This window comes from Nyctibius grandis, chromosome Z (genome assembly GCF_013368605.1).
Source record: "Nyctibius grandis isolate bNycGra1 chromosome Z, bNycGra1.pri, whole genome shotgun sequence".
NCBI classification, from domain to species: domain Eukaryota; kingdom Metazoa; phylum Chordata; class Aves; order Nyctibiiformes; family Nyctibiidae; genus Nyctibius; species Nyctibius grandis.
In genome coordinates this window covers 22,490,310-22,515,437 of record NC_090695.1, presented here as the reverse complement: position 1 = coordinate 22,515,437, position 25,128 = coordinate 22,490,310, and the positions used below count along the sequence as shown (strand labels likewise).

The window sequence follows — 25,128 nt, the reverse complement described above, 5'->3', positions numbered from 1 at the left end:
TGTTTTTTTAGTCAGACTCTCATAATTCTGCAATTAATTACACACAGAACTCAAAATAAAAAGCCTAGCAGTCTTTAGGGAAAAGAAAATGCCCAAACATTAAAATAATCATTGTATAACACGGTTTGAATTCAGGGAACTTTTGACATCTTCCTGAGACTTCAAGAAAATTTTGAGTGAACAGTACAAATGTTTAAAATACTGCCATCATTTAACCATAGCTAGTACCTTTGGTTCTCATTAAAGCATTCAAGTTGTGTCCAGTGTACTACTTCTTCTTTATTTAAGATGGTGAATTTATATGTTTAACTTAATCTTTCAGTATATAAGAGTGATTAAAATAGATGTGTATCAGTCTGATGAAGAGATCCAAATAAAAATTTTAAAAAATAATTTTTCTTCCGAATGTTCTTCCACAGGCAATACTAGAATGCCACTAAAAGCCAGTGTATTTGTATAGTTTTTGCTACATAAGTGTGTTTCCATACACAATAACTTCATACCATTTGCCTTATCACACAACCAGAATTCCAATGCTTTGTGTAGCTGGGGGATGCAGAACACTGAAAATAAATCTCTTTTACAACACCAATATTCCTTCTCTTGTGAATTAACCAAGAGGCATAATCTTCAAATGCCAGTCTCCGACTACTCCTCACAGCAGACTGCCTGTTCAAATTGACTTCTGATAATACCCTTATTTTTTCAGTTTTTGCCCAGACACATGCTCCAAGTCAGGATATTTTTCTGCCTCTCATAGTCAGGAATTTTACTCAATGTATAAATTCACACAGAGATGCTTGCCAAGTGCTGCACGTGGCCAAAACCTCAGTGCTGATAGATGAACTGATTCTCATCAGGGTGGGCAGTTAACATGAAATCTGAAAACAACGGTCTGTGTTTTGCCTACATCTACAGTTAGTTCAGCACCTTTTAGTTTGGAATAAAACTGCATGTGGAAGTAGGATTTTTGAAATATCTACTGCAATTCAGATTCACGCCTCAGTTTGACTTGAACTAACTTTCAAAGACAAACTGGAAGATGTTAACTTTGTAGCGCTTCACAGATTAAAGACTTCGTTCTAAACTCGGACAAATCCAGTTCTTTCCAAATGCTAGAAATTGCTCTCACCCCCTTCCCATCGTTACACCCATTCTGGTTTATCACGTAGTTGCTCTCTTTGTAGTACAGGCCTTAGTATTTTGTTGGTTGGTTGGGGTTTTTTTGTCAGACTGCTGTGTAGTAGGGGAAAACATCTTACAGAAAACAAACTCTTAATTCTGTAAGGTAATACCTAATCCCCCACATCTGTAATCTCAAAAATTATATGACATACATTCATTAAGACCTATTTTTCACAAAGTATGAGAACAATTTTATATCCCTACACAGAAAAATTATAAAAAGATTTTTCCAGCATGAAATTTCTCTAGTAGTGATCGGTTTTTCCCAGGTCAAACTTGATCTAGAAACCTTAAAATCCTACCTATATTGAGATAAACAGATGAACTCTACACAGTCAATGCTGGCAGCTGAAACCTTTCCAAACTTGCTGCCTCTGGATGGCAGTCCTCTACGCAAACTGACACTCGTGAGCTGAAAGAGCGGTGAGATTTCTGCATCTGCTCTTTATCTGTTGTATGGCAAACACGTTAGGCTTGTTGTATTTAGTTCTTTTTAAGTTTACTCCAAAGTAAGACGAGGGACTTAGCTGACAACCAGTACCATCTAGATAGTATTTTTATCTCTGGATCTCCAAGTCCCTATTAACAAGGGAAAATTACCACCACCATTTGCAGACTCAGCAAATGAGCCAAAGCAGGTAAAAGATAGATCTGAGAACATATTCTTCATCCAATTAGCATTTCAGGGCAGCATTTCTTCAGTCACTTATGAAACCCAGTGTCTGTTTTCCAGACAACGCTGCTTGGACTACAGAAGCACTTCTTCAAAAGGGTTTTTTTAGGAGACCCTCTTTTAAACTGCATAAAATTCTACGTATCAATTTTGTAAGTTTATATTAAACTATCAGCTTTATTACACACTTTAAAATCAGTATGTGTAAATATATAGATGTAGGAGAAGGAAAATAAAACGTGAAAATTCAGCTTTTTTCTTTGTTTTTTTAAATTGAGTGCCTGCTCAGAGATCTGCTACTCGCTATTTTTCTGGTAGGACATTGGAACTGTTCAGGTCAGTCTCTGCTATTTCTGTAGGAAAAAAAAGCATCTTTTTCCTGTGCTGTGAGGTTCACCCTGCTGTGAGTCATAGCATGTAACTCTACATAAAGGGAAAACGTTTTTAAATCTCCAAAATACCTATCTGAACAAGACAGTTCAAAGGAGTTTGATAGAAAATTCTGGAAGTCACTGGGAAGAACTTCCTCTGCCTTCCAGCGAGAGTTTGTAGGAGCAGGGCAAGAAGTTTAAATACATTCAGGACATGAAAGTGTCACTCCTCTAAAGCCAAATAATTTCACATATAGTGGAGAAACTGAGGAAATGGGCTTTTCCAATTTAGGGCTTAACTCCAGAGCACACACATAGTTCCAGTCTACCCATTAAATAAGAAATTTCCCTTTTTTGTGTAATATTTGAATTACAGTCATCATATGTATTGGTTTGATAAACTGGTGTTCGTAGAGCATCATCTTCAGCTGGATAATATCACCTGGAACTGGAAAATCACCATGGTAGGGAGTTACAGTTTGGGGATGTTGTTTTGAAGGACAATAATCCCAGGCATTGTCACAGCTAACGCGGCTGCTTTAATTTGCACTCACATGCTGAATTTTAAAGAATACGTCTTTTGTCTTAAATTGGAAAATAATATCAGCTTTGAGTATCAGTCAACCAAATTCTTATCTGACACACAGAAAAAAATATGAATAATGGTAACTTGCACACTTAAAAATCTGATCACGCATGTCCTGCTGTACGACAAGATGAGGAGGTCTGGGCACAGTCACCCTTTGCCAGTAGTTCTAGTTCCCAGCCTCCTTCATGGCATCAGCATATAGGCTCCCACTGCGAATAAAATTATAAGTGCGAAGTCTGAAAACATACCAGAATATAACTCAGTGCAAATAAACATTAACATTTTATTTATAACTTTTATTTGAAAGTGGTCTAAAATACATGTTATTGCAAAACGAATCAAGTTCAGTAAGTACTAATGCTGAAAATTCTTCTGGGGTCTCGGGATGTCTTATAAGCACATCATGATTAATGCTGTAATAGAATAATTACAATCTACAATTAAAAAACCACCACACGCCACTTCAGAGTCAGTCGCGTCATTCAAATTACCAAGTGTATTTTCATAGCTTTTTTAATTAAAATGCAGCAGAAAAAAAAAATTGTTTGGAGGTTTTAGCTGTTTGGAGGCTTTTCAGCATGGCTTCTAACCCTTGCACGCATCAGCTCCAACCTCATCAGTCATTTCTCATTACAGTTAGCAAATGAGACATTTTTGCCTGGCAAACAAGAGTGAATGTTCCATCACAGTTTTTTCATTAATTTGAACAATACTGAAACACAAACAGTTGAGCAACTTGCAGTGTCCAGCCATGCCTCATGGAATGTATGGAGCACGGAGCCATATTCCCTGTTGTGTTATGCAGCTGCAAAAATATGTGGTGCAGACTACAGTAATCAGGAATTTAATTCCCGATGCTCAGAAGTTCGAGCTATGCAGAAAAGCTGTATCATGTCAGCAGTATGACCTTTCGTGGGGAACTGTTCTCGGCCATCCTGGGACCCTTGCCAGCCCAGTCACATGACACTTGTTCTCTTGCGCCTTCTTATGACATCTTTAAAACTTTTACTCAGGTATTCATACAGATGTGAGTGCCTGAAAGTGTCCTCGCTCAGCCATTACAAGCTACACGTTAACTGAATCTCTCACAGCACAGTAACATTTATCCATGGCTACGTAACAGATTTCCCCCTTAAGTGGGATAATTGAAACCTACTTTTGAAATGCACAAAATCCTGTACAGAGTATTCCTGAGGCAGTCTAAAATATATAGTTGTAACACTTATTTCATGTTTTCTCTTCCTTTAGGCCAAGTAGCTGCTTCTTTTTCTGTACTTAATTCTCATCCTTGATGCAACGCAAAATTTCAAATTGCAATATGGGAACACAAGTCATGTTCTTACAGACAGTATCAGGAAAAGAAAACCAAGAAGGCGGAGAGCTGGAAAATGGGGAGTGCGACAGAGAAGAGGGGCTGGATTGCAAGGAGGGGGGTGATACTGTACTTGAAATGAGGGTCTTAGAAAGCAGTAGAAGAGGGGGACTCCTGGGAACCCTCTGAGAAACTTGAGGGTACCTGCTGCTGCCAGGCAAGGGGGGCCACAGGGCTGTGGGCCCAGGGAAGCTCTGGCAGCTTCTAGCGAGCGTGCGTGGTCAGCAGCCCTTGACACAGGGTGCCTGGAGCCGTTGTTGCAGCTGCCCCTGTTCGGGAGGGTGACGCTCCCACCCTTTTAGCTGGTGCCAGGGAGAGGCCGTGCCAGAGCTCGGTGGGTCAGAGGGAGTGACCAGGGCCTCTCCTGGACCCTTCCTGCTGGAGGTGTGCTGCTGTTGGAGAGCTGCGCTGCCAAGCAGAGGAGTTATGGAAGTCAGCAGGCTGTACAGCATCACAGAGACAGGATCTCCTCAGAGACCCTACAGTTTCAAGAGCCCTGGGCCCCCCCACTACAGTGCAGACCCAGGCAGAGTCTGTCCCTAGCAGAACCACAAGTATCAGTGGAAGGCAATGGCTGGAAGCCAGTGTCTTCTGGCACCACGTGTAAGAGAGAATCCATCACCCCCTGCTCTGAGGGGACAGGCAGGGGTGTGGGGTCCCAGGTGCTCTTCTCCTCAGTCCTGCTCATGAGAGGAGAGTGCATGAGGAGGAGGAAGAAACAGACAGGTACTGAGCACCAACAACTGGGTGAACAGCTGGGGTCAGCAACACAGTTTTGGTTTCTATCACTATGTAACCCTCTTTGAGGACGAATGTCTGCTTGGAGAGATGGGATTCACCTCAGTAAGTGGTGGTGGGCATGTAGTAACTCTTAAGATTCACATAGTTAAGTACTCATACCATCTTTAGACATCACTTCCAAAAATGTGTCACGTCTAGAAATCAAAAATATTTTCATTATTGGAACATACGTTTGTACAGGAACCGTTGTGTGCATCCCCCCTGGCTAACCAAAAGCCCTGGCTACTGAATGAATAGCATGGAGAGCTGTAGAAAGCTTAAACAAAAATAAACCTCAAAGACAGCAATATGATGTGAAATGTAACATGAAATTGATTTTTATCAGTTTCCAGTGGCTGTTTTTCTTAGCTCATCATTATAAAAGCTTCCTCGCCCTGCCAACAGTCAGCAGTAGTTTTCTTTAGTCGTCCTAAGTGTAAGAAGAATCAGATGGAGTCATATCACAGAAAATTAAATCACGTTTTTTATTGCTTACTTGTTGAGAATGAGTAAGAACATGAATCAAAAACAGTGGGTTCCCAAGCCTAGAAGCAACCGCCTTGTAGATACATAACGCTTCTATCAGCTGGTTGCACTAACACTTCCGTACATTGGAGATCATTCTGCTTAGTGAAACAGAAGCATTTAGCAACTGTCAGTCCAAATACAACAGTATAAATTCCTGAAGACTCTTCACTGCTATATGGGCTAAGCAAGAACTACCTAAATGACCTCTGCTGTGGTAAGTATGCATCACTGCTTTAGTGGAACAGCACATTAGGTTCCTTCATGCCTGACAAATGTGAACATACTCTTAAAGTTTCTCACATGGCATGGGAATATAGAAGATGCCACTTAAGATATAAGTCTCTGGAGCGAGTAAAGACAAACCCAGTTTTTCCAAAATCACCTGCCACAGCATGACATAAGGTTTTCTTTTGGATGTTTACTTTTAAGTCCAAGTTGTAAGGCAGAACTTGACCTTGATTGGGCACCAGCCAATCCTTCAAAGTTAGAATTGGTTTCTTTGTCTCGTGTTGAAGGCAGTTGAGAGACGTACAGGTTTATCCTCTTGGGAAGAGTGAAAAAACACCAAAAAGCTCCTGAAAAACCCACAAATAGAGCACTTGCTTGATCTGAGATTCTCCCATGGTGCAGAGGCACCTGGGGCCAGCATTATTTCATACAGTCCTGTCACAGGTAGACCAATTCTTGCAAAAAAAGTATTCAAGGAATAAGGAAGTCTAGGTCCAAACTTAAAGAGCAATAAAGGAATAAAGACAGAAGTTATTTACATTGAGCTACCTAAATTAGATCAGTTATTACAATCATGATTTGTCTTTGTTTTTCATCTTACAGGATAGATTCTTAGACTCACAGTTTTCCAAAGAAAGAACCAAAACCTGTAACTAATGCCAGGCTGATTTAGATGCAGTATCAGCCATTCATGAGGAAGCCTTTGACCCAAAACAACAATCCTCTACAATACTCCTAGTTTCCTTGATATGAGGAAAGTTTTATTTCAGAAAGTATACTTGTTCTGGCTGGAACAAATATTCCAACGTTAGTTTTTGGAGGGCAGATGCAGATTTGTATTTTTACATGAAAACTATACAGAGTGTTCTAGTAGTTCTTTAACTTTCTATGTAAGACCATGCAGAACAAGTGATCTCCTCTGAGGCACTCAAAAACTTTTTAAATTGACTTATTCAGGTGAGGCTCTGGGAAATATAATTCTTGATGGCAGAAAAGCAGAAATGATTTGATACTGTAACTTGTGAAAGTTTCCTAAAATCAGGTATACCCAACCGTGTAGCAAAAATTAAATAAAGGAAGATTTTGAGGAAGATGTTTCTTCTGGTGTTTCATCTTTTTGTTTTTCTAATACATGCTATAGCGAAAGCTTACTGAAATAGTGTCCTTGTTCACGACAACATATGGCTCCAATTACACAGACTGTGAGAAATCACAGAATCACATAATACTGGCCAAGATAGATTCAGACACTATAGCAAATAACCTATTTCTAATGAAATTTGATACACTTCAGCCAAGAATTCATCCATGCTGCAGGACCACAGGGAGCATATTGCCTAAGCAAGGCATGGAACGGACAATCATTACGTCTGAGGTTTTTTCTGCTGCCTTCAGTTGACCAGACTATGATCTTGAAATAGAAATCTGCACTTCTCTTACTTTGGTTACTTCATTTTTTCATATAATAACAACTCTTTTAGACAGGGGCAATCTTATAGTGCAGTTGTAACGTTTGGTGTAGTAGAACCCCAATTTCAAGGTAGTGTCATCGATGCTGCAACAGAATCTTCTGGACAGATTCCAAAACTGAATTTAATCCAAGGCAAGAGAAGTAACACATCAAAAGTACACTTTATCTCTGAAAACATGCCTCTGGTCAGGAAAGCACAAGTTGAACACAGCATTCTCAGGTACGTGATGAAAAAAAAAACCTGTTGTGCAATAAAGTGGGAGACCAAAAGCTCAGTTACCCAGGAATGAGACTTACCTAACAAATAATCCCTGTGAAATGGGAAAGAATAAATCTGAAGTCTGATGCATAAAAGGCAGAAGAGACAATAAAAAGGTCTTCAGAAAGAGAGCCCACAAGGGAAAAATGAAGCGGGAAAAAATTCCCAGTAGGGAGCAGATACAGAAAACCTTAAATAAGGAGGGGCCTGATACTCCAGGGTCATCAGGGCTGTAACCTGTTCGAGTGAGAATCAGTTTTCTGTGTAGAGGAAGTAGGAAGTCAAGTAGTTAAGCGATACTGATATGCCAGATCCACACATACAAGCAAAACAGACTAAACAGTTTCTGTTCCTACCTTGTCAGGTAGTTTCCAACAAAACTGGATGTAAGTCTGCATTTACCTCTCCTGTGAAATCCTGTGCCCAGCTCTTTGCTTTCTTTACCGCATAACCCTTGTACAGAGCACTCCCAAGACACTCTTAATTTTAACCCTGCTCCTTGCCTTAGTCACCCCTCTCTGCTACTGAAACTACTTAGTCTGCATCAGAAAAAGACCACTCATCTCCGTAGGAGAAAAGCCACTCACTGCCCTTGCTGATTTCGTTGCAAGTCTGGGTTATTCACAGAAGTATTTCTTTATTGTGAATAACCCAGTCTTGCAATTAAACCACTTAGAGCAGACCCCTGGGCACTGAGATGCACAGAGAAGAAACACAAATAAGACTTTACTAATGTATACTGATAAGAGTACTAAGGTCTACAGAAACTATAGAAGAGTAAAATGGTGTTATGGAGAATTTCCTAAAACTTAAATAAGTCAATACACACAGCTTTAAAGAGCATTAGTTTATTATCTATTCTCCGTGTGTTACCTCAGGAACAGACTAATTATATACAAAAATTCGGAATGTTGAATAAATGCTGATCAATAAAAACATTTCGTAGCTGTTGACAAGGGAATATTTCTAAACAAAACCAAAATAATCATAAAGGTTTGATTCTGTGTGTTGTTTATTGCTATGTTTGTGTTCATAGAATGCTTTCAAGTATATACACATTTTTTTTTAACTCCAGTCCAAAAAAGAAACTAAAAAATATTTACATAATAAATAGGCGGGAGACTTCATCTTTTCATTACATCAGTTGAACTGATTCTTTAATGAACTATTAAGAATAGAAAGAATTAAGAGAGTTTGCATCAACTCATTGCCATGCTGAGTAACTTAGGCTGCTGATGGATTTTATTCCGTTCAAAACGTAGTTTAAATTGCATTCAAATGAAAAGTGCTGATATTGTCTCTCCTCCTGCTGAATCCTGGCTGGACTACTTCAGGAGACATCTTTCTCCCACTCTCTGCAAAATCATCCAGTTTGACATGTGTTTACCTTTACACACAGACACGGAAGGAACAAACACATTTCAATCCACTGAAAACTCCAACATTTACTGAGTAAAATCACCATAATCCACTTTTTATTAGATGGTTAAGCTGCTAATTTACTGAAGACAAGCTTTGGTCAAGTATTTTCACAAGAAGTGCTAAACTTCTTGCTATAAATCTCTACTTCTATAGTTCTACCACAGCCAAACAGGTTTTTGGTAGAATTCCCCTGTGATAACATAAATCTGGAAATTAAGTGACACAACAACGTTCAAAACTTCTGTTACCATTAAAGCAAAATACAATACAGTATAATTCCTCAGTAATATATTTAAATGTACTGCAAAATGTATACAAAGTCAGTCCCAGATCAGTAAAGAATCAGTTCTGCTTTTTGGACTTTTCCCTTCCCAAAGATACAGGTTATGTAGAAGACCAGGTAATTTAGGACTTGTCTGTATGCATTCCCTTTAAAAGGCAGTGTGTGATAAAAATAACAGGATTAAAAGGAATGAACAGGTGATGTGAACATTTTGCGTTTTCAATAAAAAAATAGAAACTAATCAACAACAAAACACATCTTAGAGGGGGAACACTGAAGCCTGCCGTTATATAGCTATGTTTCTCATTCTTTTCTTTGAAGATTAACAGCACACAGAAAATAAGTGAATTTTATCAAAATACAGCACATTTCTGCTAATATATCAAAAAAATCATTTGCTATGTAAATATTACTGAAAATCAACTAAAAAGAATTAAAATATACAAAGAGCTGTTAAAGGGTTTCAATTAAAATTATTAGAACTATACACAGTACAATAAACAATAGTTACCATCTTTGAAAGAAGTGCAATAATATTGGAGTTCACTTATTTAAAAAGTACTGCCTGTTTATTACCCCTAGCTATGTATAATTCCTCTCTCTTCCAGCTCATTGTCCCGAGACTAAAGGAGGCTGGTGTTTTTGCTAGCTTTATTAAAAGCATTTACTTTTGTACACAAGGGTTGAAAAAATCAACTTATACCTGTCTCAAACTACCAACTTATATGTAACTAAAAATGAACTGCAATAGCTGAATATTGCTCCAATGACAGGCTAATCATTAGCCCTGATTAAAAACAGTTCTTGGTCTTCTATGGCACTATTCCCTGGTCCGTAACAACCGTTTTAATTATCACTGCAGATTATGCAGTCTCTATTCAATTACAGTGGAGAAAGAGAAAAATAAAGTTAATGCTTCTGGTAAGCAAAATTAATAGAAGCATAATTGAATATTTTATACAGTAATACAGAACAAAGGCAGCCTGTGGTAAATCACTATTACATTAATATAGTTAGAAACCCTTTAATGACTCAGAAGTGTCTAGTTCACATTTAACGTTACCTGTAGAACAGCCCTTTAAGAAACATCATTACGAACTGGTGGGTTGTAAGTACACCCTTCCTTTGCTCTCCACCTCACCGCAGCAGTTCTCCATCACCGTTCCAAGTTTCGCAGACTTGCTTTGGTTACCTAGCTCCACACGTATGGTTTCCTTTCTGATTAACAGGGCAATGCACAGGCCCAACAAAATCGAGGTGTCCTTCGTAACCCTTCCTGCACCATTTACTTTGTGTGTGTTTAAATATATATTACAGGTAACAACCTTAAAAACTGGCCATTTCAGTTTCATTTTTTAAATCCATAAGGTTAAAATGCAGCACTTTTTATAAAGATAAAAGTATCACCATTTGCACAAAACTGGGGATTTCCACAGCAGAGAAAAACCTCTGGGCACATTTCCACAGTACAGTTGAAAAAATTACGTATGTAAGAAAACCCAACTAAACATGAATCACATTTGGCAAATGAATATTCAACAACTACATTAAGAACAAATCCTGTAGAATATCACAAATTTGCAGTTAGAGTCTTGCTAAAATACACCGTGAGCTTTTATTGCATTTTCTATTGGAGACATACACTCCAGAATTAAACCCTCTTTTCTTCTTTCCTGATTCCAGATTTAGATAGCAGATAGTTGTTTCACCTGACCTTTATTCTGTCCAACCAGCACCACCTTCCATCTACCCATTCATCTATACAATGTGCACATAGCAAAGCCAACATTTCATATCTCCTGTCCATATCTACAGAAGTGGTTTCAGCATAACACATTAGTATCTGGTGAATAAAAATAAAGGCAATAAACAGCTACAGGACAGACAGCCCTGCCATCTGTCCACTGGCTACAAGCAAGGCTTCACAAAGGCTTGCACAAAGTTTAGTAATGGGCATGAATTATCCAAAAATAAACCTACCATCTGTACAAAAAAAGCAACACAGGTTTGTTTTTGAAGGAGTGATCCTTAGGTTGCTATAATGCTTAAAACCAAGTTTATTCACCATATGCATTTCCAAAATGATTTCCTGTATGTCCTATGCAGTGGTTTTTCCCCCTTTAACCACAAGTTCAGTATTTCCTGTACAAATTTTGATCATAAGTCTTTTCAAGTTCCTTTCATGTATAAAAATAGGCAAAATATTCAGCTTCCCATAAGTCCTTGAATGAATCCTGCTGCCTTTTCCCCAAAATCCACAGTATTTATGAAGAAACTTCTCGCACAATGATGAGTTCCACCGCATTCTGAAAAGTCTTTAGCAAAGATACTGCTTGTCCGTGATCAATATTGATGAAGCTGTATCCATTAGCCTAAAAAGAAATATTTAAAATTGACAATGACAGTGAGAAGCGGCTGAGGGAACTGGGGTTGTTTAGTCTGGAGAAAAGGAGGCTGAGGGGAGACCTTATTGCTCTCTACAGCTACCTGAAAGGAGGTTGTAGCAAGGCGGGTGTGGGTCTCTTCTCCCAAGTAACCAATGACAGGATGAGAGGAAACAGCCTCAAGTTGTGCCAGCGGAGGTTTAGATTGGATATTAGGAAAAATGTCTTCACTGAAAGGGTTGTCAAGCCCTGGAACAGGCTGCCCAGGGAACTGGTTGAGTCACCATCCCTGGAGGTATTTAAAAGATGTGTAGATGTGGTGGCTTAGGGACACAGCTTAGTGGTGGACTTGGCAGTGTTGGGTTAACGGTTGGACTTGATGATCTTAAAGGTCCTTTCCAACCAAAATGATTCTATGATTCTGTGTTAGTGAAACATGTCTCATTTCATGTTAGTTTATTTAAGCTTTAAGGTTTAAAATAACCAAACTCTATGTGAATGCAGACAATAAAACACTGCAGATTACGTTGTTGGTGTGATCTGAACACGTACCTGTGTGCTACAAGGAAACTGAACCTACTGTGTTAGCCTTGGGAGAATTTTGCCCCAAAGCTATTGCAAATAACCGAAAGAGAAAACTGAAATTTAAACCATTAACATCAGACATCTAAGTCATCAGCCTTAATAAAGCCACACCAAAAAAAAGCAAATGCAGCCCAAAGTGATATATCCCAGTTTAAATATCAGAATACTAGAAATGGCATTTGTGGTAAATTAAAACTATTGAAGCCTTTAACAAAAAACGTTACTGGCATTGGGAGCCATTTTAGGGTGTGAGACCCCCCAAGGTCACCCCCAGCTTGAATTTTCCTATGACTTTAAACAACACTGCCATTCTTGGGACAGGTTTGCCTTGGCAAACACAGGCAGGCCTAAGGGGCCTACAGGAGACACAGAAAACATGGCTATGGTTCAACTGCTTACAGTGTACTACTGCAAATTCATGCTCAGTCTGGGTGATAAAATCTTGCAGAATGACAGATTCATCCAAACTGTTATTGCTTCCAGCTGTGCATCCCACCTTTCTCCCTGAGCTACCGCCCCTTATGTGATGACAGGGAGAACTGGTCACGCGCTCTGCGCCTTAGCTGTGCCATTTTGGAAGTGCAGTTCCTTATCCCATCACTGAACACTGGCTGCTGCTACCAGCTGAATCCTTTGTTGTAAAGGCAGTGTTTTTTAAATCTGTTTAGGGTTGCAGGGAAAGATTTACGTAGAGACTGTTCAGAGCGCAAAAGTGGCAATAAACCTTCCAAATCATCATCTGTACAGAACGTCCTAGCCCTAACCTAACTTACATGCGATTATCTAGTCACTAGTCATGTGGAATATCTTTGTTAGACACAGGTATTAGACACACATTATAATATGCATGCCTAATGCCTATTTTACAGAGAACATTGCAAAATCGAGCATAGCAAAGTCATTTTGGGAGAGATGATATTCAGTCAAAACCTGCAGAAGTTAGCTAAGTCGCAACAAGACAGAGTGGGACTGTCACTACATCATCACTGGGATTATCATAGGTATAAAGAATGTGCTGTTACACAGAAATACTCTTTGTTACGATAAATAAAACAGCCTGTAATTGTCTAAGCATAGAAATGCGACTTCTACTTAAGCTTTTTTTCAAACTGAATTCCTCATTAAACAAAAAGCAAAACCCAAGCAGTGCCAACATGACAAAAGGAAACTTCATTACAAATGTCATGCAGACAAACGAAATGCCATAAAGACAGGAATAAACCATTAGAACAAGTCACCCTTCACACATGTTCCACTTATAAATAAGTAACAAATACGCTACCAGTATTTTCAAAGGTTTAACATGCTGCTTGTTCCTGTATGGTGTGTTGAAGCGTTACCCCCATCCCTTAAAGTCATCTACAGCAGTAAGAGAACTAGGACCTTTCTCATCCCAATGAGAAGAACAAGTACAGAATTATTTACCATGCTCAAAACCAAGGCCATCTTTTAGTGAGAACAACTTGATCTCAGTTTAGTTTTCTTGCGTGCTTTTTGGCTTTACTTTTCTTTCAAAGGATTAGGCTGTGTTTTCAGTGTTTGTATTAGAAAATCATTCACATGATGTTGTGGTTTAATTGAGATACTAGTGGGTTTTTTGTTGGTTTGTTTTTGGTTTTGTTTCTTTTTAGAAAACTGAAATGCAGCAGAGTCAACTCTATGTATGAACATTCTCAAACCCGTAATGTGGTGAATAATGAGTAATTTTTAACAAGCTCTGCAACTTTAAAGGTGGCTACAGCCCTGTTCAACGGGCTGTTAGCCCGTTTCCTTAAGAAAGAGAAGGCTTATACAATCCCGTTGGCCACTTCCTTGTCCCCTCCCCAAATAGCTTATGAGCTCATTCGACAACTTCAAACAAATCTGATACAGAAGAGGTCTGAAAGGTACTGACTTACTACAGAAAAGAACTGCACAGCTGCAGCTCAGAAGCCATGGCTCCTGAAGCAACCTACTTGGCTCACCTGAAGCAGGTGGGGCAGCCAGGAGGTACACACTGTGACCAGCCAGACAGCAGCCTGCCAAGAGGCAGCTTCTGCCAGTGCTTGCACATGTCCAGCCTGTCAGCTGGGGGAGAGGCAGCAAAAACTGGCAGGAACTGCAGAATGGAGGGGGATGTAACAGCAAAGTGCAGCTGGGGAGAGGGGCTGTGAGGGGCAACTGCTGGTGTTCAGACAACACATTATTCAGAGTACTGCATGTGAATGACCACAAGTTGAATAAATGAATGATAGTAAAGCCTAATGAGATGCTCATGTTCCATACTGAATGACAACATTAGGCCTGTTTTTTTTGTCTTTACAAGTGTGAAAAATAGTCAGAGTTTGAAAAAGTGATCCAAGTGTTTAATGCTTCAGCCTCTATCACCTATCCCAATGTCACGTGGAAGAAAATGCTCCTCAAAAAGATACTGGTAATCTATCTAAAAAATAAACATTCTGCTCTTCGAAAAGGTGCAAACTAAAAATGAACTGGTATATTACATAGGCTAGTTAATTAGACGAGCACAGTACCTGAATTATTTTATCTCCAGGCTGCAACAACTTACATGCTGGTCCTTCTGGTTGCACTCTGGTTACAAATATACCCTTGAAAAACAGAGGTGGAAAACATTTTTGACAACTTATTTCATGAATAGTAGGGTAGCATGAAACAGATGTAATTCAAAACATTTTTTTCAATTCTCCATCCTAAGTAGAAGAGGATGCAATAGTATTCTATAGGTCTACTGGCTTTCGTGACTGCCTTCCTTTTCTGATGTTAAATCCAGGAGAATTGCCTTTAAAGGAGAACTAAGGGCAAATTCTGATCTGCTTTTGTTTAATTTGGCAGATGTATATGTCAGGATGAATTATCAACCACCAGAAATAAGGCTGTAGGCTACATCATGTTCTCTTAAAAAGAGGCTTCCTGATTGTAAACTCCATAATTCACTATTTCAAGTCAATTGACTGACATCTGGAACTGTGCAAGAACCACTCAGCTAGAATAATCCTCTGTGTTGTCGTGTCACCACTGTGGTCACCTACCACCTTGATTTTCCATGTCATTGTCCCCAATTTTTTCCCGTCCAGTACAGGAGTTTAGTAGTTTGGGGAATATATATACTTTTTTTTCCTCCCCTTTGCTAAACACTAGAAACATTATTAACCAGAATGATTTGAAGATGCATTAGCATAAAATACTCACGTCGTCTTCAGGTCTGAATGGATTCCCTCTACCACCAACTCCTCCTGATATACTGAATCCAAGTTCTGGATCCTTGTCAATTCTCACTCGAATCTAAGTAGTTACAACCAAAGTTAGATGAACTGGCTGAAAATCTGCATTCAAAGCTACTGTAATAAAATTATTACTAAGGAATTCAGGTGAACAAAAGCTTTAAAAAGAAAAAAACTCAAAAAAAGCATTTACAACAGTTCAAGAGAGTATTGTATCTCATAATATTAATTCAGAACAAGATTCCAATACACCACCATCATCTATCACTGTACATAAGTTTTACTCCAATATCAACATTACTACAGTCACAGTCCATGTGGGCTTTCAATTCAGAGATATTTCGATATTACGTGAATTAATTTAACACCCCCAGCAAATATAAATGTTCCTATAAAAGAACACGTACCTTCTATTTCTTCGCCACCTCCAGCTGAACTTTCAAAAATCAAACCTTGTTCCTACTTTCACTCTAAGTTCTACGTTGCTGACACTGTCTCGTCTTTCTCTCATCAGAATAGCTGACTAGAAAACTTATTTTACACAAGAAATTTACATTCTCATTCTAGCACAGAATGAAAACATAGTTCTCAGTATTTTCTCAAAAAACCCGAAACAATACAGAGGAAACACCCTGTGTCCAAGAGCAGAAAGAAGGTTGCCACAATGAAAGAGCCATTAAATTGTATAAGAACTACTTACCCACATCTGCCTATCACAAATAAAACTGATAATTATCAGGCATGCATCAGATGCTCACAGTTTTTTTTATCCTGGCTTGTGTTTATGGATGCACATTACTACGTTTGCAGGTTTCTGAAAGCATTCTGGAGAGCAATGAATAGATGCAAAGTACTCTAAGCTGTACTGCTACTTCGTATTTTTTCAGTTACTAGAGATATAATGAGTTGATGATCAATAAATGTAGTTGAGAAATAAATTTGTAGCTCAGTAAAAATATGCAAGCTGAAGTTTCTGGTACATTCTGTTAAAAATCTACCACATTTCTCTTTTGAAATGTTCGCATAAAAAGTAAAAGGAGCTCAAAACTAGATGGAAAGTGTGTCTTCAGTAGTAGAATTGCACTGAGATAACGCTGTCTTCTGCTGGAGATAAATTCCTATATGATTTCTATCACCATATACAGAGAAATGGTAAGAAACAAAAACAATCTAACAGTTCAGTGCCACTGAGAGATGTCATGTCACATTAGATTTTATTCTTACCTCTTGCTTTGCCAACTCGTGGCTTTGTCTGGGAGAACACTGCGACTGGGTATAGAGAGGTTGGTGGGTAACTTTCAACATCAGATAATCAATTAATTGCTCTCTAGATGGATGTCTTGCTACTGATGATTGAGGAGGGAGATGATGGACTTGGCTGTAGTTTGCCTGAGGTCTTTGAGGCTGGCACATCTGCCCGTTTGTCAAAGGTATCTGAATAAAACATGAATACTCAATGTCATACATTTTATAAGCAGCAATCCTCAGTTCCTCCTTTATTATTTCAATATTTCTCATACCTGACTGCTTTTAATTTTAGCAACATTACTAAGACTACTCTTCTGGATCATGTACAATTACACTCAGTTTTCTTTACAGTCATCAGCTCTGACCTACTGAGAACAAATCTGAAAAACAAAAACCTACTCTGAGTGCTAATCTACTAGAACAGACCAGACTGGTCTTTGCTTTTAGCACTTGTTTCACTGAGTTAAGCCAACCATTATTTTCTAGCAGTGCAACTGACAGTATTGACACTTGGTTGATATCATTATAGTTTGCGCTTTTATTGTATAAAATTCAGAGATCTTGTAACGATCCCCAGTACATCCTCCACAAAGTAAAAATGCCACACAGCTAGCAAACAGAAACTACATGCTCTCCAAGCATCTTTTGGGGACCACTTCACAAGACAACCTTCTGAGGAAATTCACATACAAGCTCAACATTTTAATATCAAAACTGCAACGATGTTTCCACTAAATGTTATTCTTTTGGTAACACATCTGTCACCGACTTGATAGCTATAATGATGACAAACAGCAGTAAGGTACAGAACTGTCAAGACATACAGTGCATTCAAACCATGTCACTAGGAATGATGCTGGAGATGACAACGTTTCTCACTGAAGCCTCAGAGTTACTGTTCAGCTCTGCAGCTCTGCGTTGAGATGGGCAGCCTTTTCGCTCCTCGCCAATGTGCCTTGTGGTCTTACCCAGCCTAAGTAGTGACTCACCTGTCTGGATGATTCCCACATTCCAAAAATGCTGCAGTCTCGAGTTATAGATTTTTTCTGCCTGTCACCATTATCTCATTAGTTATAGGATACAAAGATATTAAACTCTCCCTTCTCAATATTATAAATAAGTCAAGTGTACAAATGTCAACCTGTAACCATGTGAACGGACCCATATCAGAACCTATTCGGTTGAATTTTTTATGTCAAAATGATTCTGAGAAATGGTGAAGTGTGTATATATACTTTTTTTAGCTTATTTACAGATTGGATATATTCAATTTACATAATTTTCTACCGCCTTTTCTGAAAACCTAAAGCATGACAGGAAAACTACTTCCTGTTGCACTGCCAGAGCCAGAGTTTACATAGGCAACACTTACCAACGGCTGTGCTAATTCCCAATAGCCAACGTCTGTAGAAATGCAACTGAAATTACTGAATTATAAAAATAAATTGCTGCATCGTAATAATTTACAAGCATCCATTTAGTTCTAGTGGAGTAAGTCCTGCCTGTATAGACGGTCCTTAGAGACAAATACAGAATGTCTCCTACAAATTCTAGTTTATCATCACAATTTCATCACAATGGATTTCCAGTTTGTACTTCGAAAGGTTTAATCAGCTTCAGACTGCTTTCCTGAAATCATTTCCATATTCCAATTTCCACTTGCAAATACATCTTTTGCTGCAAGTTTCTCCTTTCAAAGTCCCTGCTGAAGAAAAACGAGAACTATTTGCTTTCATATAGTTAACTATTTCGTCTTCCAAAAAGAGGATGCTGTTTCATTCACACCACCTTCAATACCTGGGTATTACATTTCAAAGAAGCCCCAGTTCCAACTGCGATCCCAGCATATTTTTCTACAAATAACAAAAAAAATACACCCTTACAAATAATAATAAATACATCCTATCTATGGTGTCACGTAGATGATTACCTGCACAGCTATTTTCTTCATGTTGTCCGGAGGAATATCTTTGAGACTAAGTGTGGCAGATGGGTAATTCTGCTGTCCTGAAATGAAGACTTCATCCTGGCACTGGTCTCCTGGAGTAGAAGCCTGGGGATGCTTTAAACAGAATGGAGCAGTAAAGACGACTGGCTTCATATAATTCAAACTAAAAAATTCTCATAAGAAGACCAGAATAAAACATTTTAAGGATTTTATCATTCTTTATCTTCTTTGATAAACTAGTACATTATTTATGTAGAAAATCTTACTAGCCAAGACACCACACCCATAAAATATTGATGGATATTTACAAAAACTAGCAACTGCAGAGGTGTCTTTGATCAGCAATAAACTGAGAAGAAAAGTCGACAAATTCTAAGGACTGCTATTCAAGGATTCCTATGGTTATAAGTCTTCTGTTGACTTTATCGTGCTCACTATGGATACCTCAACATCACTCAGGGTGCTCAGAGTTAAGGAGTCATTTCCTCACATTTTCTTACAAACTAAAATATTAATTTTCTTGAGTGCCTGAAGTATCTTACAGTACAGTTTACATCATCAGAATTTGTTTGGGAGAGGAAAAAGCATAACAAGATTTTGTTCAAACCTTTATCAACCTAGGTTAAATTCAGCATGGTAATGTCTTGTTCATGTATGCACAACAAAACCAGACAGTTTTACACGCGCTCAACCATCTATAAAAGCCAATTAGAAAACTCAACTTCATGACATTAAATTGAAAAGCCTTGCAATAAGTTTAAGGCATATGAAGTGAAGGCAAACTATTTGATTTAATGCCTATGAAAAAATTCCAGCACATAAATTATACTCTTTCTACTGAAAGCATTGTCCATATGTAAAAGGACAACTCTATCAATTTACAGACACCTCTCACAGTTTATTCTTTCCCCCTCTATATATTGCAATAGCCTCCTGTAGGTACTCACTCGAACAATGTGCACACCAGAACCTCTTCCGTCTGCAACACTCAAGGCAACACTACCCTGGCTGCCATGCAGATCCCTAGAGCTGCCACAATCAAAGCTGCTAACTGCAGCATAATTGGAATTAAAGGACCTAGACAGCATGCTCTGAATAAAGAGGGGACAGATTTAACACAGACATTAGTGCAGCATGCATAAACCACAAGACATGTTATACATAGACTAATACAAACATATTCCATTGTCATGCAAGATCAAAAACATGCAAGAACAGTACCACTGTGATGTATAAAACACAACTCAGTGACCCCTATTTACCTTTATTTACTGTAAATCAGCATGCAAGCAGTAGTTAACATGCAGAATTACAGGTAAATAAAGTCATTCAAATGTCCATGTGTCTGGAAAAACAAAGGTGCACCGCTTATCAAAATTTCTGGGTTTTCATTAAATTTGCAACATATCAGATGTGTTGTAGGAAGAGAAGCTGGCAGTCAAGATAAACCCCTGTGGAAAACCATATAATTACCAGTTATTATTATATATATATATATATGTCTCATTCCCTCCCCTCCCTATTACTGGGAGAGTACAAATAAAAATTTACACAGAGACAGAGATTTGACTGGGTTTTGCTGTTATTGCAATGCTGTCAACATCCACAACGCATCACAGTAACAATTCATTCAAGAATGTGAACAAGCCTCACTTAAAGAAAGAGAGGCTGGTAAGAAACTTGGGAGTCCATCCCTGTGCCACCATAAGCAAACAGGTAACATGAGCTCAAGGACAGAAGTGATAGTGATTTAATTTTGAGCTTCATTACCTTGCAAACCTGACCTCTGCAACGTTGGCAAGGGTAACAGAAAGAAAGCAGTAGACATTACCATCTTGCCACCACGGACTTTTGTAGTTTTAAGAACAAAACAAAATAAAAAGACTGCACAAAAGAAGGAAAATCCTCCATGTGCCACCTGACAAATGAAACAAACCTATCTTGAAAAAGTGACAAAGACCCACGAAAAAATACGATCATAGTAAAATATCAAAGCATCAAACCCCAGCAAATGCAGAGAGGTTTTTTTGATAAAGTTTCTAATTTTTCCAAGGAAAAAAAAAAAAAAAAGAAAAAAGTTCAAAATACACATTATTTGACTAAAATATTGCAACAACTCTTACATGAATGAATACATTTTGATGTTTGTCTGTTGGCTACATATACTAATCTGATTTTCAAAACCAGTCACTAGTCCTCAGGCAGACATTTGCTCTTTCATACGAGCTTTATCTTGTGAACCTAAAACTAGTTTAATAATCCAAGTCACATGCCTCTGCATATTCATACTTCCCAGATGGTCTGGTAGCACAGTCATTGGAAACTCCCTTGGAAAACAGTATTTACTCTCTCACTCAATGGCATAGTGAGCTTTCTTCATGCTCCTCTTCTACATCTACCCTGTTCTCTGGTCAATGGATTTTTCAAGCTTCCAGACAAGTCTCCCAGAGGCCTTCTGCACCTTGGTAGGGGAAGACTCTACTCAGCCTTCAAGTCTCTCTTTAGTAAACATTCAATCTGAGCTTACTGCTCCTCTAAGTTTCAGGCCAAGCACCCAGATGAAACTGCCCAGGCCAGTTTTCCTTAGCTCCTTAGTGCCTCAAAGCATCTTCTTACAGCTCTTCTCAAAATAGTCTCTATCATTTGCCAGGTGGCCTTCTTCCCCTACTTGTAAAGGCAAATCCCTGAAGTCTCCTTACAGGAAGCTTCTCTCAGAGGCTCCTATATGTCTCCATCTTCTTTAAGTGCCAAAAAGACAGATAAAAAGAGAAGGAATGCATGGGGAGACTAGAAAGTTATCCTCTGAAAGTGTCTCTAGCAGACCATCTTACTATAGGGATCCCTACATCCACCAGATTCACTCTTCTCTTAGAAGGACCCAAACAGATGGTCAATAAATAGTGACAACCTAAATCCAGACCTGCATTTACAATCTAAGATAGATCTGCAATAGGTGGCAGAACTTTCCTACAACTTGTAGAGGCATGAACTTGTCCATCAGGAATTAAGATTTCAGCTAACTCAGTTCAGCAAGCTTCAAGGTGACTACACAGCCTGAGAATAGTTTTATTCAAGGGTTTATAAAATCTCCTTTCTTGGCAGAGACTTTTTCCAAAGTACAAAAAATGCTCATGCAATTGATGCAGAGAAGACATGAGAAACACTGCGAACAGCACTTCTCTACACTGAGCACAGTGTCTCAACACTAAATTAGAAGGAACCCACAAGTACAAACCGTACACAACTAATACCATGTAAAATTACATGGAGTTCTAAGAAAGTTTTAGTTTAACACAAGAAGAGATTTCTAGTGACAAATCTAGGTACTATTTTTCCTCTATTTTTAGCTGGGAAGAGAGAAACTGAAGCATTTGGAGTGTGAACACTATTCCTCTTAATTTTGCTTTTCAATGTGAGCAGCATGAGGGTTGGACATTTCCTAGTGAGACTCCTGAAGGCTGCTCCACCAGAGAAGACACTTTCGAAAATCTGAATATGCAGATGCCATTAAAAACCCTGATTTTTATTCCAATTTATTAAAAATTAAATGTGGAATAAATGCATCGTCTAAACTTCTGATTAAATACGAATGTTAGTTCCAAGTACCAGCTCTGTTCTCCACCTGATTTGCTACAACTTCTTAGGGCACAATGGCCTGCAAAATGATAATTCAAATATTTGAGGCTTGAGAAATTGCATTTCAGTTACTCTAAACTAATATACGCTAACCAATATACACGCCATGTTCCACTGTATTTGTGAAAGCTAAGTTTACTAGAAACCAGTTATTCAACTGTGAAGAACACATTAAAAGCTACAATACATCAAGAACAAAAAGGCTATGTACAAAGTAAAAACAAAAATTCAGCATATAAATCAGGATTTGTAGTCAAAATCAGTCTCTAATGGAATCAGTTTAGATGCAGGCAGCTAGTGGCATAGTTTGGGGGTTTACTTACATTCTTTTTGAATGCTAAGAGTCATAACATACTCTCCATTTTGCAGCTTACAAGAGAATTAACAATTTCAGATTTCAAAAGGGTGTCTTTTGGGAACTGAAATGCCTTAACACATTTACTTAGGTGCAAGACAATACGCAGTGGAATCTACCTAGAAGAATTTCTATTGGATAATACTGTTGTAATTTTAAGACTGGCTGGAGCCTGTCATGGCAATCCATGAATTTTTGGTATAGAACAGGAACTAATGAAATTCAAGCATCTGCAGGGAACAAGACTCTACATTCTACTTATCTTGGATTAGCCTTAACTGGTAACTGACCTGCTAAGCCTAAGTATTAGCCTACTAATTAATTAATTAATTAATTAATTTAACAGCACCTAGAATCAATTGCCAGCTAAAGGTGGACCTAAGTTACCTTTGAGGCTATACTAAATGTCTAGAAATTCCTTTACTTTTCATTCCCACCTTGACTATCTAAGATTCTTTACAAGAAGTTTGCTCAAGGCATTCTGGGACACTTGAAACGCCTAAAATTAATGCTTTAAGCCTTTTAGAATAAAAGCACACAAGCAACAAAAAAAAGCTCTGTTTGAAATCTGATAGAATTCTAGCAAGATACCAGTTTATTCCCAAGAAGAACTTAAACATTATGAAACTATTCTTCAGTCACAACAGAAGAAAAACAAGGCATGAATTTAGGTCCCTGATCCTGCAAAAAAATATATCTTCAGTAAGTGACAGCATTCCTATTGAAGGGTTACATATGGAAAATTACATATAATTTAAATTCTGTCATAAAATGTTTGCAGGGTCAGAAATTTTGTTGTTTACATTCCAATTTTATTCCTTTTAAAGTGTGATGTATCGATTTCTGAAATCCACAAAATATCATTACAACACATTGTGATTCAGTAGTCCATTCAAAATGAAGAAAAAAACCCCTAAAATCAAAATTTAAAACTAACAACTACTGAACGGATAGCACTCCTGTAATTTGTCTGTGCCAAAATATTCTTCAGGCTATGATCTTATAAATACTTAAGCACTTAATTTTATGTGTGCACAGACCCACTGAAGTGACTTGCCTCGACATACTGAAGCAAGCTTAACTTGGAGAAAATCTCAGGCTGTACTAATTAAAATATTTTTTGCATGTTAGATATGTAGTGTAAAAAAATCAATTCAAGAAAAACTTGCAACCTTTGATTAAAACTGCAATTCTATGTCAATACTGAAGCGCTTGGTTTTTCTTCTTTTAATAAGGCGCTGTACACTGGTAACTCTGAGGACAAACCCACCTATTCTGATTTCTGAACTGGAAAGGCGGAATCAAACTTTTTGACCTCTTCTCTGAAAGCTCTGCCATTTTAGATAAATAGTCGATAAAGTAGATAAAAAATAGAGGACTTAATTCCAGATTAAATAAGAACTGAAAGCAAACACGCACCTGAGGAACCCCCAAGAGATCCACAACAAAAAAGAAAATATACATATGTAAGGGAAGGACAGAGTCAGGCCCAGTAACTGTTTCTGCCTACTCAGCACACAGAAATATAATAGATATTTGCAGATAACTGTTGCAGATATTTATTATCGCAATTTACCGGTAAGACATTCCTCTACCACACAATAAAATGTGTGTGACACCAGCAGGTCTACACCCGCAGTACTTTGGTTTAAATTCCTAAATGAAAACTTTCAACAAGACTACTGCCATGTATCAGGTAGCAAAACTGGCAAGTCACACTCAAAAAGGAAATTATGCTGAAAAATATTACTGTTCTTAAAAAGTCACCTGTGCACTAAATTTATGAGGCTGGGAGTGGGGCAGAATTGACTGCATGCTTTCCAACAGCTTACATATATAACCACTAGAGAGCAGCTTGACATTTAAATAAGCTCTTTTCTCTACCCCACAATAAAATATGCTTTGCATCAGGTAAGCAAATTGTTTCTCCTGAACATATGTGACATTTCTATTTACAAATGGTCTCATGAACTGTTTTCACCTTCTTTCAACCAGATGGATAATTTCAGTCAATTGCCATATGCCCCCTTAGAGCTTGTCAAAGGGATTACAAATGCTGGTTACTTGGCTAGAATCCACTGTTAATCATTTTTGCTGGACTTAAAACGATCCTGTCTCTCTCCTCATGCAAATTAAACTCTTGAAAGTTTTTTTCCTACCTATATTGGGCAAAAATGGAACAAGCTTCTCCAATTTGTCCAACAAGCAGACATTGTTTATTTAAGTGGGTTCACCCCCCTCTCTCTCTCCCTCCAGTTACCAAATTTTATAACAGCAAAATAAACAAGTACTTCAGGAGCTTAGCAAAAAGAAAAAATAAAAACAAACCCACAACAAAACTAACCCCCAAAACCCACTACACCCTCTTTCCTAATAAGCACAGGACAGAAATAATAAACATGACTAAATTCAATAACAGACTCAGAAGAGTCACAGCAAAAGTAATACTATTAACCCATACAGTTGTGTATAGCCACAGGCAAGAAGATATGAATTAAATATTAATCATAAGGCTTGATTTTGTATACCTGTTTTTGTCAGTGTTGTATCTTATGCTTTAAAAAAAAAGAAACACCATTTTAAATCTATG

The 25,128-nt window shown here is 38.1% G+C and overlaps 1 protein-coding gene across 6 annotated transcripts in view; it reads right to left on the bottom strand.

Annotated features, from left to right (window-relative positions):
* Window positions 1-8,288: 8,288 nt before the first annotated feature.
* Window positions 8,289-25,128, bottom strand: part of ERBIN (erbb2 interacting protein) — a 118,654-nt gene continuing 101,814 nt past the window's right edge. For 3 of the 6 annotated variants that reach the window (XM_068424112.1, XM_068424114.1, XM_068424113.1), the window contains 6 exons: window positions 19,495-19,638; window positions 18,530-18,661; window positions 16,576-16,785; window positions 15,320-15,412; window positions 14,644-14,718; window positions 8,289-11,533 (listed from right to left, as the gene is read on the bottom strand). In XM_068424112.1, the coding sequence (XP_068280213.1) occupies window positions 11,426-11,533; window positions 14,644-14,718; window positions 15,320-15,412; window positions 16,576-16,785; window positions 18,530-18,661; window positions 19,495-19,638 (762 nt within the window). In that variant the 3' untranslated portion in view covers window positions 8,289-11,425. Of the gene's footprint in view, window positions 11,534-14,643; window positions 14,719-15,319; window positions 15,413-16,575; window positions 16,786-17,896; window positions 18,305-18,529; window positions 18,662-19,494; window positions 19,639-19,809; window positions 19,999-25,128 lie in introns of those variants that run through there. The other 3 variants (XM_068424115.1, XM_068424116.1, XR_011050190.1) reach the window with 3 other exon arrangements.